Raw genomic sequence first — 22,055 nt, forward strand, 5'->3', positions numbered from 1 at the left:
GTGTCAGAATGCCCTGTTCTGTTGAGTTGTGTTCTGTCGAAGGCTTGTTTGGTTAGTGAACATTAGTTCAAGTCCTCAGAGAACATGTCTGTCTGAGGAGAGACCACAGACTTGCTACCGCTCTGATTACATGTCAATAAAGCACCTTTTAATGGACAGAGAGAGCGAGAGCGAGAGCGAGAGAGAGAGAGAGAGAGAGAGAGAGAGAGAGAGAGAGAGAGAGAGAGAGAGAGAGAGAGAGAGAGAGAGAGAGAGAGAGAGAGAGGGAGAGAGATTGTATGGATCGAAAGCAAGAGAGGAGCAGCCAGAGCACAAAAGGTAATTACAGATAATTATGGGCAGGAGATGAGAAAAAAGAAGTCTTCAAACGTATCGATTCACAGAGTAGCTGGAAGAAGAAACCGCTTTAGCGTTGCTCTGGCTGGCAGCTGGCTGAGTTTGGGGGGGGGGGGGGGGGGTGGGGGGGTAAAGCTCAAGCTAACTCCTAATGGCTTTCCTGGTTAACAAATACGCAGCTCTGAGAAGCATGGCGAGCTGGCGGGCTGTTAGCACCTCCGGGTCTGTGACGGTGTGGGCATATCGCTACCAAAGCTACAGACAGATTAGGCTGGAGCAATGCTATTTGAGATGGTAGAAAGAGAAAAAAAGAAAAAAAAAGAAAAAAGAAAAAAGGAAGGACTGAGCAAACCACCTAACACATGATCAACACAGTCCTATCTCTGATATGTGGCAGCCAATCACAATTCCAAGCTGGCTTTCAAAAGCAAACGGTATGCCCAACGTACGACCACCTACAACAGTCCACATGCTGCTCAAAGACCAGTGTTAAAGGGCTCTGCTCCACCGTCTGCACCAGCTCCACTAACCTCAGAGCTGCTGTTCCCGAGCACCGAGAGCCAATTCCTCCCCTTGTCCACTGCACTTCAGACCTCACATTGCCATCACTTATATTACACCACTTTTATAGCATCTTAGATATTTGTTAATGTCTATATAATAATCATTACTGTTTTTCTCAATCTGTCTTGAGTTATAATAAAATCACAGGATAGCAGCATCTTACACCATACACGGATTGCATCACTTTGGTAGCTGGATGAATGAGTAAATTAAAACGTTAAAAAGCTGAGCAGATATGCGGTTGATTTCTTAGGAGGAAATGTGTCTTTTTCATTGTCGTTGCACGAGTGTACTCTTATGCGTGTGCGTGGTTATGTACGTACTGTACGTCCTCACACACCAATCTGCACGGGGCTGATTGCATGAGTTGACCGACAGCCTGTAGAGTAGTAACGAACTGAGTAAGCATGAACAGCTAAAGCTTTGAAGGCCTACATTTGAATATGGCTGAATGAAAAGACTGCAGCAAAAATAAAACAAAACAAAAAGCGAATTAAACATTGGAAAAAAAAAACAAAACAAAAAAAAAAACCACCCAAACAAATAAAGTTAGGCAATGACCGTCAAGAAATACACACTTTCTCTAATTGAATATGTTTTTAAAAGATACAAAGTGAAAAAACATGCAAGTCAGTCTGAAGAGCCGCTTTGCTCACAGCTATTTTAAGGCTTGATTATCAGTTTTCGTTTCCCAACAGAGGTATAGCTCGGACAGCGCTTCCCTCGACTGAAATCCTTTAACAAATGAGACAACGATACAAAGACAAGAAAAGAAATGAGACCAAACTGAGTGACCGCAGGAGACAACCGGAACAAGGTGGGAAAAGCCTGAATCGATAATTTGACTTAAAAAAAAAATAAAAAAAAAATAAAATAAAACATACATAGCCTTAAAAGTACATCTCAAGTGTTTGTTTTGATTCCATTCGGTTCTTTCATAGACGTTTTATAAAGTTTTTTTTTTTTTTTTCTTTCTGTGATTTTGCTTTCACTTCCTATCCTATAGTTAAAATTCCCTCACTTCATGAAGAAGTACTGTAACAAGCAGGCGATGAGGATGGAAAAGCCCGCGAACACGCACACGATCAACGCTGCGAAGCGCTCGTCGCTGGAGATCAGGCCCGCCCCTTTTCCCGTTTCCATGGCGCACTGCTCTCCTGATGTCGTCGCCTCCTGACGGCGTAGCGTGAGCAAGGAGGAGGGGCTGAGGGGCCCGCACAGCTCCTGGCACGTGTCCAGGCAACGGCGGCAGGCGCCCACCCGGAAACGATAGTCTGTGTTGCCCTGCAGACCGCTGATTTGGAACGAGCCCTCCTCTCCCTTAAAAACCTGATGGGGGGGGGGGGGGGGGGGGTTTACAGTAGATGAAAATAGAGTTCACACCGTAACCTGAAACATACATTTAAAATGGTTGTCAAATGTTGGATAACTCATGCTGCACCCGAGGGTGTTTCTTGACTCTCAGAGGTGGTGAGTAACAAAGTATTAGTACTGTGCTAATGTAATTTAGTTGAATTTAGGTAGAGATTTCAAAGAGTTTTAAAGACAAGACAGTTCATCACCTGTTTGTGTTTCATTCACAAAAGTTTACCTGCGCAACCAATTTTCATTATTTTTTATTTCTATTAATAGAAATTCTGAACATTTTCTCGCGCGCAAAATTTGAATTGGTGCTTTTAATTTGACCTCAGTTAAAGTCTGCAAAAAAAATAAAACTTTACTTCTACTTAAGTAAAGATAAGAGAGAAATAATGCTTTGTTGGAAAAGTAACCTGCAGTCGGGCTTGGGGCACAGCCACATGTGATTGGTTGCTATTTTGGAGCGGCTGCAGCTCTCAGCAGGACCATGTTGCAAAAGGAAATTGCTTAAGTCCAATTTTGAGGGCATATTATGCCATCACACAACCCTACGCTGAGAAAAATCCAGCCCCCTGCAGTTTTCAAGCATTTACAATGAGCCTTTACCGACTCTTAATGGTAGTGGCCCTCCTTTAATCAAATGGAGCCGCTTATTGTCATTCGTCCTCCACCCCAGCGCTGCTTGCACCTCATCTGCAGGTGGTTTCAGAGAGGAAGATATCTGTTGTTTAACTGAATTACCTGCAACACGAACCACTGAACACACTTTTATCTATAAATAGTACAGTGAACCTTGATGGTGTTTGTGTGTGGGAGAGAGAGAGAGAGAGAGAGAGAGAGAGAGAGAGAGAGAGAGAGAGAGAGAGCGAGAGAGAGAGAGAGAGAGAGAGAGAGACAAAGCAGAACACGAGTGCACTTATAACAAAATTAATATCGCTGAAAGGTTCATTGTTTTGACAGTTATTTCTACACACATAACACAGAGGGAATTTCATTTGTGATAATTATTTTCGCATTTTGTGATGTTTGCTTTTTATATGGAAGTTACTTTGTTTGAATTACATTATAAATAACAATAACTTTCAACAGATATATATTTATATATATATATATATAAGTGTGTAAAGAGAGTACACCCCCCTCACATTTCTGCAAATATTTCATTACATCTTTTCACGGGGCCCGCATAGAAGAAATGACACCTTGATAACAAGGTAAAGTAGTTGGCGTACAGCCTGTGTGACAGTGTTATTTACTGTCCCCTCAAAATAACTCAACACCTTTAAAGTCTCAAAATGTGAAACTGTCCAAATTGGGTCCAATAAGCCATTTCCCCTCCCTGGTGTAATGCGACACGTCCGTGTTACAAGGTTTCAGGCGTGTTATATTTGGTGTTATCGCTCTCACACTGGTCGCTGGAAGTTCAACATGGCACCTCATGGCAAAGAACTCTCTCAGTATCTAAAAAAAAAAAAGAATTGTTGCGCCACATACGCCACACCATGGACCGTAAACTGCATTGAACTGGTCCGCGCGACAAGAAAACCAGCAAACAGTTTGCCAAAGACAAGCAGACTCAGGACATGGATTACTGGAACCATGACCCAAGATAAACTTCAAGCCTTCAAGCAGAAGGGCAGATATGATTCATGTAAGTCTTTGTACGCACTCACGGGTCTCCTCAAAGTGAATTTAAAAAAAACAACAAAAAAAACACATGAGGAGAAAAGAGAAATAAACAAGGAAAGAATACAAATACGTGACGAGCGGCATCACAGATTTGTATTGACAGCTGGCGTGCGCACAGAAATGGAATGAGGAAACACACATCCCACTTCCAAGCGCATCCACACAGCTGTGGTTTTGTCCGCTGGGGAGTATCAGCACTCATTCCCCCCAATCATTCAGTAATTCAATAAAAGAAAGTGAAATGGCCTTGAAGACAGATGTCTTTTTGTCAACTCGTCTGCACCGAGCACCAACGAAAACCCTGCAATCCTTGGGGGTGTGTGTGGGTGTGTGTGTGTGTGTGTGTGTGTGTGTGTGTGTGTGTGTGCGTTTTCTGACTCCAACTGCAAATTCTTAGTTGTGTGAATTTTCTGATCAAGAAGGAAATTAGTTCCTTGTGGGATTAGAAAAGTCGTATGTGCTTCTTCAAAATACAAGTGAGGGAGAAGCAGGGGCTCTGACTCGAGTGTGTTAATGTGTGCATGTGTGTGTGTGTGTGAAACCTACCTGTTTGTATTCTGACTCGCGTCCCACGAGCACCTGGAGCACGTAGCTGACAGGATCTCCTCTCATCGGTGGGATGGTCTCCCAGGTGACCTCACACAGGTTCCCCTCCAGCTGGTGCACTCTGGGAGCTGGAAACGGCATCAAGACATTGACTCAAAACACGTGAGATGAGCTCCTTCAAAGAAGCACACAAACAGGCGCATCTTTCTCCCGGCAATAAAGTTTAAACCACTGAATTCCAAAATATCCAGTTCCCTGCTAGACACCCATCAGTGGTAATGGTGGCCGCCATGTTAATGGAAGGTAATGATGGGCAATTTATTATTATTTTTTATTTGTTTGTGTAGCCGCTGCTTATCAGTCACCACAAAGAGAACCGATTATTCCAGCAATTAATTTGCTTTGGTTAATAATTAATTTGCAAAGCAAAACGCATCCTTGACGAATAGTGTCACTTTACAACAGGACAAACAATATAACCAGTAATGTTTCAACTCTGGCAACCAAACAGCTGCACTATATCCAACAAATATTCTATTCACCCTATTTACTGAGTGATGGCAACACTTTCATTGCTACAAATGGTCGCTGATTTGCAGATGTCCATCATAGAATGCCAATGCTCCGCTAAAAGGTTTACACAATCTGTTTAGACCCTGGAGGCCGTTTATTGATACACTAGTGCTACGCTGAGTATTTACAGCCTCATAGTCATTCTCATCATAGTGTCTGGTTACATCACCTGAGAGGATACCACTAACTGTGATTATAGTAGCTTTAATACGCCACTGACTTGACAACAAAGAAAACAAAATACGGTGGAAGCAACAATAAAGCACACTGAACACAAAATCCCTAACAAATAAACAAATGCATCCTTTAGGTTTTTGTTGTTGTTGATTCACACTGTTTCCTCACACAGAGACATCCCTGGTTTGATTCTGTGTTTAGAGGCCATGATGTATGCTCTGGTCTTTCCACCACAGTCTGAAAATGTGTGTATTGGGGAAAATGGGCTTCCCTGTGACGGAGTGGCAACCTGTCGAGTGTGCATCTTGCCTTTTGGCCATTGTCAGCTGAAATCAGTTACTTTGCAACCATAAATCCGATAAAGCAGGTATATAACATGAATTCATATTTTTTTGGGTGCAGGAGAGTGATGTTGGGGTCTGCACCGTCACATTACTGCAACTAGACTCAACAATCCAACTCTGGATGAGCGTAGAAGTATTATCTAGTTCTATGTTAAGAGGATATTGTTTTTACTTCACTATTTTCTAACCATTCAATTTGATTCATAAATAGGTGTGTTAGTGTGGCTGTTCAGGTGTCGCATACATGGACTAGAATGGTCGAATCACAAATGGGAGTAATATGTTCATCCCATGTTGGTTTTGGGATTATATAAGCAGCTGGTTGTTGCTCTGTGACAAATTTCTCCCGACAGTGACAAATCAAGTAAACATTGAATCTGAGTCATACGAAGATTCTGCGATCAGAAAAGTGCAAACTGAGTCTATTTATAACATAAGTGAAGTTGCTTATATCACCAAAGTTACATAGGTTGCGCAATGTAACGTGGGTGATTTCAAGTTTATTTCTGCTCATATGTCCTTGCGTAAAAAAGGGTCTTATAAAAAAAACATCTGTTTTGTAATGTCTGTTTCTTTGTAATGCTTTGCATTCAGCGTTTAACTATTAAGAACAAGGAAGACGCTTGTGTTTACCTTTGAGCGCCGGTGGCACAGACTTGGTGGTGCAGAAAGTGTGTGTGTCCGAGAACGGACCCTCCCCCGCGTCACTGATGGCCTGTATTCTGAAGCTGTAACTGCTGGACTCGATCAGCCGCTGCACTTTGTAGGTGTGGCTGGGACCGCGGTAGATCGTCACGAACCTGCCAACACGATGGAGCGAGATGAAAAATGCAGTCAGTCGCACATTGAAAGAGAAGTCTGTTAAAAAAAAAAATAAGAAGGGATTGATTGGGCAACAGCCAGACCTGGAATCACACAAGAGGAGTGGCAACTGAGAAATTGCATATAAAAGTGTAGACAATGAAGCAAATAGAAGTGCAAACAACACTACATTCAGTAAAGGGGACAGATATATGAAGAGGTATTTTTAGCTCAGGGGCAGAGTGGCATGCCATGTGGCAAGAAGACGTCTCTGGAATGCAAAAAAAAAAAGCAATGAAGAGGACTTCGAAAAGCGGGGAGAGGGAACTCGAGTACATCATAAATAGGAAATAATATTTGAGTGATTTATGAACACACTAAACCAATACTGACAGGTCGCAGTCACTAATCTGATGGAAATGAGCACATAAACAGTTCCAGGTTGGCTGGAAAGAGAGATTAATGGACCGTAGGAAAGATGATAAGCAGCCCAACGAGCGAATCAGGGAGAAAAGTGGAATTTAAGCTGAAAAGGCCCCCCCCCCCCCCTTTTTTTTTGGCTCAAAAACCTAAAAGTCTGAGTGAGGAATGAAGTTCCCGTGTAAGGACAAAAGACAAAGGTGATGGGGTAAATGATAAAGGAGGAAAGCCAGAGGAGAGAGGAAACGGAGCATAAGGAAAAAGAAAGGTGACTGGTAATGACAAGCGTATAGGCGATGGCGGCGGTTCTAATACCAGAAGGAGCGTGAGCGAGAAGGAAAAGATGAGAGAGGTCACAGTTTAGTCGAGGGCTATAACTTCAAACGAGCTCTTTATGGCGCTGCACTACAGCGACGGCTTTCATCGCTATGATTTTGTGCCTCGCTATAGGGAAACAGCACAGCTAATAAGAGACACTGAGTGAAATAACCTTAAGGTTTCTCAAGCGTGTGGTGTTGCAAGTTTAACCCATTGCTGGCAGGTTTACCTTCATCGGGAGTTATGATCGCAGGTTAAAACTAACAGAACAAATATAAAAAAAATAAACGAATTTCTTCTGTATGGATTCGTTTTTTTCTGTCTCTGTATTTGCTCTGCGATGGACTGGCGACCTGTCCAGGGTGCACGCGGCCTTTTACTCGCTGTAAGCTGGGATCGGCTCCAGCACCCCGCCGCCCTAATTGGACAAAGCGGTACAGTAGTCGGACGGATGGATGGACAGTTGAATTGATCGCTGGTTCAGAGCCAAGCAGCTTGCCAATTACCCAGGAGCAGAGGGCAGACAAAGACAAGCACTGATTGCTGTATAGAAATAGGGGAATATTGAGATATTTTAAATGAGGAGTTTTCTCATCATGCCATGAAAACAATTCTTTTCGCAGATATCTTATAATACTTTTTTAAATATATATGAATTCAGAAAAGTAACATTTATTTTGGCTATAACCATATAAAACACTTTTGTTCTTCATTTTTTTCTGAAAGCAGGTAAAAGCCTGAATTAATTCCCGTAAGAGGGATGCCTCACAGTAACCAATCATTCATTGCACTTATCAAATGGTGAAATGGCTTTCTGTTAGTCATTATGCATTTTCTGCACAGCACATTCATGAATAATGCTGTAATTGTTGATAATACAAAAAAAAAAAGTACAATATGACCACAATGTTTACAGCAACAGCAACCAGGAATTTTAAAGTGTGGGAGGATAAATGCCAAACTTTTGTGAAATTAAAGTTTATTACTCGTAATGACTGGCAATAAATTAGTTTAAAAGTTTGAAATATCTGGTTAATCTTTATATAGGGCCTGCAACAGTCATAACTGTTACACTTGCAGTAAAGATTGACAGTAAAGTCGAATACACAGACGCTGCCCCCCGGAGCTCTCTGGTTCCACACTACACTTTGAAAATCACTTCAGTAAGATTTTGTTTTAATTCAATTGAGCAAACATGCTTTCCGATCAGCTGGAATTTCAATTCATAAAATGAAAACACAGACAGGTGCACAAAGAAAAAGAGACTGAATACCAAGATGAGCAGTCATGGAAGGGTAGATGTACATATAAATGATTATATAGAGAATAAAATATCACTTCTTCTTGATGTAAAATAATGCATTTTGTCAGAATGCATGTCGGCGTTTAAATAGCATGCTCGATCATTGGGCGCCATAGCAAAACTGTGTAAATGCCACTGAAAGCAAACCTTCTCTCACATTTTAGTGGTTTACCTTGAATATGACGAGTAAGACATCCCTTCTATCATAAACCAAACAGATCAATAAGTGCATATAACCTGACTTGGCCCAGAGTATAGGCTTAGAGAGACTCAAAAAAGCAAAGCAGATGGCTAAAAAGATTGAAATAGATTTTAAGAAGACAGAAATATACAAAAATGTATGAAAAAAAAGGAAACACTTTTTGGCAAAATGGTGGAAGATTGATTTTTGAATAGCGGTAAGTGGCACAGAAATGTTGCCCAGATGAATGTGTTGTTCCCCCTTCATTCATCGTGACGGCCCTTTGTGTCAGAAGGTTGAAGCGCTGACCATGTTGCCATGGCAGCCTCACAACTCCTAACACCTCAGTCACAAGGCATTTTGGGTAATGTGGACGAGGAGATAGTGAAATGAGAAAGATCAAACAAACTGAGACAGAACTCTAAAGGGCAATAACAGCGTTTAAGAAAGGAAGCGAGAAGGCTGTGAGCGAGGGAGGGAGGGCCGAACCCGAGTAACAAGTCTGCGTATGAGGAGATAAGAATAAAACAATTTGAGCATTAAATGAGGAAGAGGAGTCAATATTGTGAACCCGAGAGAACAATTTTCCTCATCACTGAGTACATCCACAAACCAGACACTGCTTTTCAAGGAGGAGGACAAAAAAGCAAAGGGAGTAGACAGAAATTATGAAAGGGGGTTGATATTTCCCCAGAGGGATAAAGTCACCTGTACAGACAATGAAACGAGATTAATAAATATGAATGAGACGAGAGGGCAGGGAGAGAAATAACTCGAAGCTGAGCAAAGGACAACCAAGGTCAGAAACATAAATCTGAAATTATATCTATGAAATTACAGCTTCTAAAGGCACATACTTCGAGATGTTTATACCATTTCAGTCAATATATCAGCTACGATAGTCGTAAATAAAAGAGTATCGAAATGAACTCTAATAGGTTGTGATGAGGGAAAGCAACGAATAAGAGGAGGAGCAAAGGAAGCGGACCTGAAACCAGCTGAGTCCCTCTATAATTTGATATATTCACAAACACACACGAGTCATTACCCATCAAATACACACCCAGTTTCATACGGTCATAGATCGTTAATGCAGCTGCTGCAAAACCAAAACGTGCCGTCACAACCAACCGTGGCGGCAGATAATGAATCCTTAGCAGAGAAAAGTGGGTTAAATCAGTTTTGTCGGATCATTTAATCATAGAGCTCTGAAATAGTCCTGAAAAGTCGTGTTTGGATTGTGCCAAACGTGTCTTATGTGGCCAAACAGCTCCGTTTTTGATTTGCCTCACCAAAACCACAATATTCCAAAAAGCTTGGCTGGTCTTTTTTCAAAAGCAAACTGATGTTTAACACAATTTTTTTCCTTTTTGGAAGAAAAAGGCCTTTTTAATGCACACCACTCATGAAGATCACATTTGCCATTTCTGCGATCGGTGGCGTCTTGACATTTGACATTTACAAATAAATACTCAAATTTGCATGAAATGATCTGACTTGCAGAGATAGTGAGGGCACTTAATGGAGTCTCCGTGGAAGTGGAAGTCTTGACTGTGACTTGATTGCATGTTGATAGAAAAGACGGAGCAGCCATGTTTTGAATTTGGCCTTTTCCGTTGCCAGCAGCCTCAAATGTACGTCACATGGCCCTGGCAGACCGACTCCCTATCCAAAGCCAGCACTGCTGATGAACAAGAGGCAGACTCCGGCAGGTGAAAGGGCATGGGACATAAAGATAGTTATCTGAATCCGAGACGAGCCATAAGGAATCTGAAAGTTTCACTAAAAACTATTGTTGATAAAATTATCATGTCATATCATTTAAGGCGTCGCCTTGGAGCCGGTGTGATTAGAATTATGATCTTCGTGAACGACCCGAAACTATTGATTGGCTCTCCTACACACAAACGATATGAACCGAGTCGCAGTTTTTTGTTGTTGTTTTTTACTACAGACAAGCTTCACCTTTTAGACTCAATTTAGTGAAATAAAAAACATTTATGTGTGCAAAAAAACGAACTGTTTTATCTGATTTGGCTCAGTTGAGGAGTTGATCTGCTTTAGATTCTAATTCAGTCCAGTTTTATGTTCTTTTTTAAAAATATATATATTTTAGTTGAAGTAGTGTTGTTATTATTGCAATGATAAGAGTTTTTGTTTGGTCAAAAATTGCTGAAATTGAGTTATCCCCAGATATTCTTAAAAATAATTAAATGTAAAAATAGTGGATTTTTGTATTTTATTTTTATTAGACTATTTAGCAGCCAAATTGATCAATTTTACATGAAAGCCTTAAAAAATATTTTAGATTCACATGGTTTTTATAAGCTGGTTAAATCCCTGCGGTCACCTGATGTTAAAACCTCTGAGAGTCAATATTGCTTTTTCAAATACATCAAAAGTCTTTCGTTCTTGTCACACTTTTGAATGACCCTCTTGATTCAAAGATCAAACTGAGTCATGAAGGTTCTTTTCTTCCAATAAAAAAAATATAAAAAAAATGTTCCGCAACAGATGAATGCATTGGAGAGAGCTTTCTCAAAATGTTTAACCTTTTAATTTGCGAGAAGTGTACGGCTATGTGGAAAACCAAGTGTCTGGAGGTGAAGAGGACGGGAAACAAAGTCCTAATGCATTCCTATTTGAATCAACTATTACTAAAACTTATCATTCAAGTGCTGATCGGGACTTTCAGGCTAGACATCATCTTGTCCTCCGAAATGAACGAAGAAGGACGTTTGAAGAAGAAAGGTTCTCCAACTAGTTCTGCATTCAAACACTATCTTGCAGAAATAAAACTAATACATAAGTGCAAATCAGTGATGTGCACAGACAGTTTTTTAACACCACCATCTCAATCTGTTCTGAGGGAAGCAATTATGCGAAACCTTCATAATAGCAAAAAAAATGGGCACGCATGCTGCTGTGCTAATGAATAAATGTGCCCGTTCAAAAAGAGGAATTAGCCCTCTTGTAACTGTGAAAGCTGTTTTCATTTGGCCGGCAAAAAGTGTGTGCTGCAGAGGTTAACTGAACGCAGCCTGTTGGATCGGGACCATCTGCTGCCTGCCGCTCTCTGGCCCCAGGTCCAGGGGCCGCCAACTCCATGCTATCCAAGCCAGGATTAGTGTTAGGAGCCAACCGGAATGACAGAGGAGGAAGCCAGATCATTGGACAGGTAGGCAGAAAGGCCAGTGGATAAAAGTGGCTGTTTAGCTTGCTATTCCTGCACTGGCTCTTCAAAACAAGAGCTTGCTCTCGCTCTCTCTTCTCGCGCCCTTGTTGTATATTTATCTCCCTCTAAGTGGTTAAATTCTATTCCTTCTCTTTCTGCCTTGCGGTAATTCTCTTGCTTCTCTTTCTGTCTGGTCGTTCTGTTTAATGCCGAGTTGATTGTTCGAAGCTCCATCCCAGCTGGTTCCAGACACCCTTGACATGACTCCTCCATGGTACAGCTGGTTAATGCTGATGGACACACACAGGGACTGCACAAGCACCTTTCGCTTCACAGGCGCACACACCCATACAAACACAGTGTGTGTGTGTGTGTGAGTGTGTGTGTGTGTAGTATTGACATTGTGGGATCTGATTTGTTATATTGACGAGTTTTGGGTCTAAAAAAATGAGTACACCGTGTGGCTGAGAGGATCCGTCTGCAAAACTACAGTATCTTAAAAAATCATCCTGATAAGTGTGAATGTGAGTGTTATTATACAGTGTTAGGGAGCATACATATGAATAAGTTGTGTTATGTGATTGCTGTCAGCTCAGTTTGGTTTGTAATGTCTTTTCCTCCTGATTGCCTTTGAGAAAAGCTGTAGACAAAGTTTGTGTTCTCTGATTTGCCAAAACGGCATTAAAAAAGATTTTGGGGGGAAACTCCTTCTCTGCTATTGTGGAGTACCCAGGAGGCAGTTAGGGCCAAGGCCCTGCTTGAACCTGTGACCTTCTGACCATAAGTCCCCTTACATTTAGATTCTATAAAGTGTCTTGTCATGTTTTTTTCTGACAATCTCAGGTCGCCAGTGATCTCTGCACACCCTTTGCTGGATTCCAGGTTTACAACTGTTGTCCGTGAACAAAACTGGTGCTCCAACACTCTACCTGTGATTCTTGTCCTCCATTTGTAGTGTGTAGACCATGTCCTCAGCGAGAAGGGCACGCGTGTGGCTGGCGTTTTCTCCCCACTTGAGCTTCAGGCTCTGAGGTCCAGCGGCCGAGCATTCGAGTGGGGGCGGGGCAGGTGGGAGGGGGCGTGTCCTCGCTACTAGTGGGGGACTCGAGGGACTGGAGCCAATGGCATTCACCGCCTGGATCAGCACACTAAAAACATTGAGTGGAGGAAAAAGAAAACATTAATTACTGTGTAAAAATGTACATTTTACCATTATTAATAATGGATAAAATACTACTTCATATTTAAGACGGTTTTAAAATGGCACAATGCTACATGAGAGATCAGAAGGTAAAAGTACACAAACAAGACATCAGTACACATTTGTACATCATCACTCCGTATGTGCTCAGTGTACCTGCAGAAAGATTTTCTAAGGGCAGTGCAATTTTCGGTCTCCCATCAAAAGGCAATGTACTCGCCAAGACAAGACTCACAAATGTCAAAATGGTTCATACATTTTCCCTCTGAGATACTAAGTTTTATAATATCCAAAGTTTCCACATAATACGATACATTTGGTGCATTTTAAATATAAATTTAAAGCGTTGTCCCTCAACCAAACAAGAATGCACACAGACACACACACACCCACACGCAGTGAGCTATAGCTCATTAAATAGAACAAGCAGAAATGGATTTCTGGACCTCAACCTCCCCTGCTGCCTCTTTTCCAGGAAACCCCCCCTCCTTTCTTCACCCTCTTTCTGTCAGTCTCTGATCAGCTGATTAGCATCCATAATCCAAAGCTCTCAGCCGGAGAGCATCTACCATCTGACAAATGCTGGATCTCTGCAACTGTAACCTTTTGTTATAATTAATGTGGCTCACGGAAGACTGAGAAGACGGGGCTAAACACATCCATCCACTTGGGAATCAGGCACACAGCTGAACAGTGATGTGAGGTTGAAACGAAAGAAGAGAATAGAGAACAAGGAACGCGACATTTATAATGAGCATTTACACACTGAGCTAGGTGAGCATTTCCATATCAAAGTTCAGAAGAGATGCGGTTATCGCTTCCCACAAAGTGTCATTGAAAGAAGAAACTGATGGAAATTAGCACTCTGACGTACCTGGTTTCTAATTTACTCACAATTAAATGTAATTGGAAAAGTGCATGCACGTACTTATTGAAAATACCTGTTTTAGTTCATGTGCTAAGAGTCAATACATGCAAACACCTTCTCCCCATTTGATCAAATGAAATCATATTTCAACATGAATTTTCTTTCCAGTTTAAATACACAGTTTGTTAAGATACCAGATTTAGGTAATCAGTTTTATGCGATGAATGCGATGTGTGATTGACTGGCATTCAACCCCAATTTTCCTCCAAAACCTTAAGTACATTTTCATTACTATGGGAAATAATTCAAGAAAAACAGAGACTCACCAATAAATTAAAAAAAAGCCAATTTCAATATAAGAAACATGGACGTCAATGAGACCCTCAGACAGACAGAAGACAATTCTAAACTCTACTTAAGCAGTTAAGAAATGTTTTTTCTGGTCCACCACAATGCCGTAAGTACAAATACAATATGTATGACTAATACCATTTCAAGTGCACCCCCTGCTGTAAATAACAACCATAATTACACTCACTGGCTAAAAAAAAAAGAAAAGAAAACAACTGTCTACATCAGACCAAAACACACACACACACACACACACACACACACACACACACACACACACACACACACACACACACACACACACACACACACACACACACACACACACACACAATGTTCTGCCTCAATCGCTGTCATTATGCAACAGAGCACAGTGACATTGGCACAAAAACAACCTGAGAATGAAAACAATGCTGTGTGTGATCACGGCGCCTCTTCACGTGTCACCCTACCTTGGAAACCCTCTTTCTTTTTAATTTTTTTTGTGCGTGTGTGTTTACACAATTCAAAGAACTCACTACACAATAATACGCATGCACACAAACATGTAAACACACTCAGATGAGCGTAACAACAATGGCTGGTCGATATTTTTTACGGAGCTGTTTACTGCATCGAGAACGATATGAAAGGTCATTTAAACACCAAAGGGGCTGTCCTGAACTCCTGCTACTATTACAACACAACTACCTATATATATTTACGCCGTAGAATTTATATTAGTCACTATTTAATTTGAATATTATGACCTGTACTGTCACAGGGAACGCTGAACCTCATTATTTAGTATTACAGAACACAAAACTTAACCTGTATTGTAGAAAACTGCTTTTCAATTCACATTTCATTGCTTTGTCTTTTATTTAAAGTGACATATTACACACTCATCATGCAGAATGCCATTTTACTAATTCTGTCCACTTTCCAAGTCAGCGTTTGACAAGCTGAAAACGTTCATTTGGAAAGATATGGACAAAAAGATCAGACATTTAAATCTATGGTAAAGGACAATTGTGCAATTTCAATCGGTATTCTTGTTTTTGTTAATTTTGTCTGAATCACAACTCAATCATTGGGGGGAAAAAAACGCTCAGTACAACTTCGATTACATTTTTCAATATGAAAAATGCAAAAGGTGTGCGTATCATATCAACAAAACAAAGCACAACTATCACTCTTCGGCAAGGAGAAACAAAGCAGGTGGCTCTTCATCTCAACAATCCTTTGGAATATTCATTGTGATATGTGAAATGCTACAAACACACACCAAAAATATCTTATTTTGCATGTATAACTCCAACATTTTCAGATGTAAAATATGATGCATACAAGTATTTGTTTGCTAATCTTCCCAAACTAATGTCACTTCTATAAATCCTATAAAGTTTAGACTGGTCTTGGGCCTGAATACATCTCAGATTTAATTAAACATCCAGACCCCTGAGGTCCACAGGAAGAGATGTACTAAGAGTTTCTAGAGTGAAGAGGAAACAAGGTGAAGCAGCTTTTAGTTCCTATAGGCTCGTCTCCTGTGGAACAAACTTCCTGAACATCTGAGATCGGCTGACACATTCACTCATTTTAAAACATGTCTAAAAACACTGTTGTTCCTTCAATGTTGAAAAAGTGAGAGATCTTCAACAAACAAACTAATCGTGTAAAGATTTTAATGAAGCTAAAAATCTAATTAACATTTAAGCCATCATCCAAATACCAAAATCCGTGTCATGTCATTTTATCAAGCGGCCACATTTTAAATAGAACCTGTGGTTGCAGAGTTAAACTTATTTGACTTTCTCAAAAGGTGAAAGCTGTCGGGATTCGATGTTGTACCTGTACTCGCTGTCTGGTTGCAGGCCTGTAACAAGGTGACTCGTCCCTGATTCAACTGTGATGGTTTGTTCGTCCAGGGTGATGACGTAGGAGGTGATCTCCGCCCCGTTACTGTTGGGCTCCTCCCACTTCAGGAGGAGGCAGGTGGACGGGGAGTGAGCCGTCTCCGAGGAGGTCGGGAGGTCCAGGAGGGTGAGGGACGACACCTGGTCCGGGTTCGTCGCCGGGGTGCGAAAACTCACCTGCTCACTGTACGGACCGGCGCCCGCCTGATTCACCGCCTTCAGCGAGACACAAAGGACACGGAGCGTTTGAGAAAGATAAGAGAGACGGGGGCGCGATGACTGGGGCCGACAGCGACTGAATAGAAAAAACGCGAGGACAGAAAAAGAGGTGAAAACAAGGACAAAGAGAGACATTAACCGTGAGAAGAAAAGAGAGTGGAATGAATTGTTAAGAGCTAAAAGTTGCACAGACAAGCGGCAGGTAAATATAGAAAAGGGGGGAATACGAGGAATGACTAAATGAAGAAGACAAGAAAATTAGCAGGCAACTCATTCAAATGAGCTATAAAAGAACATCAGTCGATTTTCTGCACTAAGTCATATTCACCTCCTGTCTCGACTATTAAACATCTCTCAATAGGTCGCTGTAATAGTCCACCTAATTGCTCCATACAAACACAGAGAGGAGGCGACAAGGGCAAAAATATTCCTGCATTTTAAGTATTTTATGCGGTAGATTTGAATAAATACAGAACTAGATGTTCAGCATATCTGTTCATTAGGGGAAAATGTGCAGCGAAAGTATTGAATTAGGAAAACACAAACTCTTTCCGATGAGTAATGGAATAATTGTGCAGAAGATTGCATGAAAATGTGCATATCGACTCAGCAGGAGCTGCTGAGCAACCTTGAAATGAGCGCACACTCCCAAGTGGAGGTTAAAACTTGATTCATTGTGAGAAAGAAAAAAGGATTGAGGTCTGATTTATCTTGAGCTGTCAAATTTGTTTTGGCAAAGCTCCAAACCCATATATATACATATATATATATATATATATATATAAAAGTTCATTTATGTTGCCATTACAGGCCGTATAAAATGCTCCCATAAAACAAGTGTTTGACAAAATATGCAGGTTACAATCAATGTTAGAGCGGTTCAGACACAGAACATGAGGAGTCACAGAGAGTTCAACCGAGCCTCCTGAGTGATCCACGTCTGTTTTAGGAGTCAGATGAATGGACACGCAGAGGACACAAACCACATCGGACAAATCATGAACACACACACACAACAGCAGCGATTAGGACATGAGCTTGACCTTGCTTTTGTCCTCTGAGCATAATCTATGAACCCATAAAGAACCGAGCCGTAGAACATACTGTTATTGGATTCCTAGCATCGGACTGTACATCAGGGAGAGGAAGCGGGACGAGACAAAGGGAGCGTGTGGTAGAAAATAAAGCAGAAGAAAAGGGAATGAGAACGACAAAGAGTGCCGATTTATGCAATAGATTAGGAGTCGAGGCACAGACTCAATCCATTATCATGAACCTTTCATTGATGTCAGGGTATCTGCGTGTGTTTTTACTTTTGAAGCTTCCTGTGACTGCAAATGTGGCGTCATCGTATGTATTTGTGTCCTAACTGTGTGTATCTGCATTTCACTTTGTTTGGATTGTGTATGTTTACCCAGGTGTGTGGTGTGTGTGTGTGTGTGTGTGTGTGTGTGTGTGTGTGTGTGTGTGTGTGTGTGTGTGTGTGTGTGTGTGTGTGTGTGTGTGTGTGTGTGTGTGTGTGTGTGTGTGTGTGTGTGTGTGTGTGTGTGTGTGTGTGTGTGTGTGTTTGTGTGTGTGTGTGTGTTACCTGTAGCCTGCAGCAGTAACTTGTGGCAGGCGTCAGGTCCGACAGTTCACACTGTGTAGCGGAGCCGCAGTAGATGAGCTCCATGGGTTCGTCTTCCCTCGCCCATTCCAAACGATATTCAGAGATGTCCGTGCCCGAACCCTCGGGGCTCTGCAACCCATGAAGACACACACATTCAGCTCATAGAAACCAGTGGAAACTTGAAATGAAACCACATTGACGCGGGTGGGCTTGAGCCAAATATGAGGAATAGGGTCGTTGCTCTGTTTCATTTGGTATTTTCTCAGCATCTCATTCCTACATACAGTAAATACCCAGTATGTCCAGTCACTAGATCATACAGCCCAGCTGATCTCACTACCATCCTAGACCTTCTTCTTCCAACATATAGCAGCTTTCACGGATCACCTCCAGAACTTGTTTTCATCCTCCCTACCTGTACTTTTTAAAATGTACTCAGTTCAATGTTATTGATAGAAAAAGTGTTAGTGGAGTCTCCTTAAACTCTTTTATTTCTGTGGTTTGCGGAGAGTCAAGTGAACATACGTGCACCCAAATCATGATCCCAGACTTGTCAGCATGAATGAACCAGCTTGACAATGATCAATTACAATGATCATGATTAAACTTGGAACAAAGTTTTGAGTCATAATCTAAATTGTGTTCATAACATTTTTTTTTTAAAAACTCAACACTATGAACTTAATTTAAAATTACTTTCAAGGGACTTCTATTCTAGAAGAAGACGACTATTTGCATTCAACTGTTATTGATGTTGAAAACTCGACCGCTTCTGCAAAATTCAGTTTCGGCAACTTACAGCCAAATAAATATCTGTGTGTTTGTCTCACCTCCCAGTTGAGCGATACACAGGTGTTACTGGTGAGAGTGATGAGCGGCGCCCCACACTGGGCGGGGGGACCGGCTGCAGTCGTCACCTCAGTCGGCTCAGAGTACCCTCCAAACTGATAGACACATGGGGAAAAACACACACAGAGAATTAAAACAAGCTGGAATTAAAAGCAATGCTTGAGTTACATAGAGAGCCTCCACATTGTATGTGCTAAGTGCCATTTAACACAGAATACAAAGGTCACTCAAGCATAAAATGTAAATATTATTGATTCCATTTCAAAGAATTTAGAGTTTGATTGACTTGAGGACGCTTTCATGCACTTGATCATCATCTGGCGAGTTTCTCACCCCGGCCTCATTGGCAGCCCTCAGTTGGAAGCTGTACGTCGCACCAGGTAGCAAACTAACGACAGTGCATTGCAGCTCTGAGCCGTGGTACACCTCCGCAGGCTTGGCGTCTCCCTCGCTCATCTCCAGACTGAACACACATTCCTCACACACTCCCTCGGAGACAGGGGAGTCTAAGGAGGCAAAGGAAGACACATAAAATCAGACCAAAATAGTTGAAATGAAAAAATATATCTGGAAATTTAAAATAGATAAATAAATAAATCGAGAATGTATGGAGATGTGGAAGGATATTATCTTCGGATGATGGGAAAAAATGGGAAAGATTTGTCATCAGAGGTAGTAGAGTAAGAGGCCTGGAAATGCACATCACCATCACTTTACAGATAATTTCTAATTTGGATATAAATTTGTTTGTAAATATCTATATAAATAGCGACAGGATTGTGGAGTAACTGATGGTTAAGACAGAGAAGGGTAGGAGTAAATAAGCTTAGGATTAGTCCTCCTCCTTTTTGGATATGCTGGGTCACTATTCATTTACTTATTCTTTGCTTTGCATTACTCTGTTGTGTTTGTTTGATGTGTGTTTATTTAGTTGTGTTGTTGTTCTGAATAATTCAATTTGTTCCCACATGTCCGAAATACACTTTTTCAATTCAATTCAATTCAATTCAAAATCGGCCCTTTCAAGAGGAAGAGTCGTTTTAGTATCAACTGAGGTTACTGAGAATTTCCCACACTATGATTTACTTAAGGTTATGTTTAGTTTTCTCTGGTTTAGATCATCAGTTCACCGGGGACAGCTTTTATTAATAACTTCCCTCCACCGGCCACGTCAGTGTGCTCGGAGCAGGATGGAAGTGATGGCGTAGCCAAGGGGGAAAACCCAGCACGATGTTATGTTTGACCTTCAATTCCAGGCAGTAATTCGTTGAGCACAGCCCGAATGTGTGCTGATGAGAGCTGTGACCAGCTGTAATAAACTGGTTAAAGGAAGAACTTAGTCAGCACAGCCGGCTGGGAGACTTTGGCCTGCCAGGAGATAACAGTGCTAATCTACAATAATGGGCCGACATTAGGCAGAGTTAAGTCAAATATAAGTCTAACTTGGGCATTTAATGGGCTAAATTAGGGCTAAATACGCTGAAACACAGTTGACTTAGCTGACATTAGAGTTGGGTAGAGGACAATTTAGCTGCTTTATCGGAGAGAACTTCAAACAAACTCTGCTGAGTGAAGCTTAACAGTGTGTACGTGTATGTCTGCACTCACCCCACTCTAACTGCACTTCCTTGTGTTTGGCTTTACCCACAATTCTTGGCGGTTGGCAGGGTCCAGGCGGGACGCTTAATGTGCGGACCGGAACACTGACAGTGCACTGCGGGAGCAGAAATAACAACAGGAAAAATAAAACAAAAGGAAAGTACAACAATGAATCATTTGATGGCTAACTGGATTAACTTTTCCATAATTGCGTACAAATGGCAAATTTGCTCCCATTTGTCTAAAGTTTTCAAGTTGTGTGTGTGTGTGTGTGTGTGTGTGTGTGTGTGTATGTGTGTCTCACCGGACTGTGACCTCCGGTGGTGATGCTACACACACGGAGGCAGTAGAAGGTGCCGGGTGTCAGGCGCTCACACACACATTCAGTTGCCGGACCGCTGTACGCTACCTCCCACTGGCTCGCTGCATAGATATGCAAATGACACACGCTTAAAAAACACACACACGGTTATATAACATCAATTGCGCATGCATGTAACCTCCTATTGTTCTGTGTGTATTTCTTCACTCCAGTTAATTATTTTGTCTGCCATTGATCTAATCAACAACTGTGCGAGACCTCGTCCTGCTTTTGTGTTGTTGATGGACTGTGAAACAGCAGTCGCGGAAACATGCACTTGTTTATGTTTCAGTGCAAAAATAAACATTTACCACAAGTGGGAAATTACGTGATTATGTAATCCTTATGATTGGGCTGTGAATACACCGACATACAACTCAACTCACAAATGTGAAATATCAAAAAAAGGGTGTTTCACAGAGCGTGGTTTAAAGACGATGGACAAAATGTGGAGGAGACAAAAAACAGTTTTATAATACTTTCATAATAGTTTCATAATACGAATGAACGAACGGAACGTATTAAATAATGATTGCAAAAAACAAAGTAATCACCAATTAAAGTTTTTTTTGAGTAAGATTGAATGATAAAAAGGAGGGAATACAAAAGTGAAGCATTTTTTCCACAACTCATGAAGAAAAAGGGTTAATTGTATCAAGACAAGTATGTTGCATTAATAAAGGACACACATTACGGCAGATCTATCAAACGTGGTGGCAGCTTACCGTGCGATATGTAAAAATACTAAAGAACTAAACATTTTTAATTAACATTTGAACTAAAAGTAGCTGCTGTTCCTAATCTTTCCACTTGGGGTCGCTTTTATTATTTCTAGGTGATCATACTATCATTTTACAGGAGTGGCCCCTGAACTAAAATGAGTTTAACACTTGAGCATTCAAAGTTCGGGCTGATCTGCAATAAGACACAAAAGATTAAGCAGCAAACATTTAAGTAATTTCAAGTAATTGTGGGCGACAGACAATCATACCTAAATGATTTGTAACTTTTAACAGAGACCGCTGTCTTATTCTCATGATATGCCCAGCCCCAGTCTGTTATAAATCATTTGTCTCATTTGAACATCACTGACTGAGTACAGATACAATCAAATTTTGCTATATCTGCCATAGGGGTTTATAATAAACCAGAGAACATTTAGTTTCCCTCTGCAGAGATCAGAGACAATCCAAACACACTGTGCGGTAAATTGATGCTAACAAATAATAAATTGCGGCTGCTGCTCCTCTTAGGAGACTAAAAAAGTAAATAGGCAGGTAAAGAGGATGAGCACAGGCAGGAGAGGATGGATGG

General features: G+C 41.2%; 1 protein-coding gene across 2 annotated transcripts in view; it reads right to left on the bottom strand.

Moving 5' to 3' along the window:
* Window positions 1–1,794: 1,794 nt before the first annotated feature.
* Window positions 1,795–22,055, bottom strand: part of fndc3ba (fibronectin type III domain containing 3Ba) — an 88,393-nt gene continuing 68,132 nt past the window's right edge. For both annotated transcript variants that reach the window (XM_080480947.1, XM_080480948.1), the window contains exons 18-27: window positions 20,685–20,803; window positions 20,390–20,495; window positions 19,115–19,287; window positions 18,763–18,876; window positions 17,912–18,061; window positions 16,040–16,320; window positions 12,716–12,934; window positions 6,222–6,388; window positions 4,495–4,622; window positions 1,795–2,229 (exon numbers count right to left, since the gene is read on the bottom strand). In XM_080480947.1, the coding sequence (XP_080337073.1) occupies window positions 1,918–2,229; window positions 4,495–4,622; window positions 6,222–6,388; window positions 12,716–12,934; window positions 16,040–16,320; window positions 17,912–18,061; window positions 18,763–18,876; window positions 19,115–19,287; window positions 20,390–20,495; window positions 20,685–20,803 (1,769 nt within the window). In that variant the 3' untranslated portion in view covers window positions 1,795–1,917. The remainder of the gene's footprint in view (window positions 2,230–4,494; window positions 4,623–6,221; window positions 6,389–12,715; window positions 12,935–16,039; window positions 16,321–17,911; window positions 18,062–18,762; window positions 18,877–19,114; window positions 19,288–20,389; window positions 20,496–20,684; window positions 20,804–22,055) is intronic.

This window comes from Lipophrys pholis (assembly GCF_963383615.2).
Source record: "Lipophrys pholis genome assembly, chromosome: 14".
NCBI lineage: Eukaryota > Metazoa > Chordata > Actinopteri > Blenniiformes > Blenniidae > Lipophrys > Lipophrys pholis.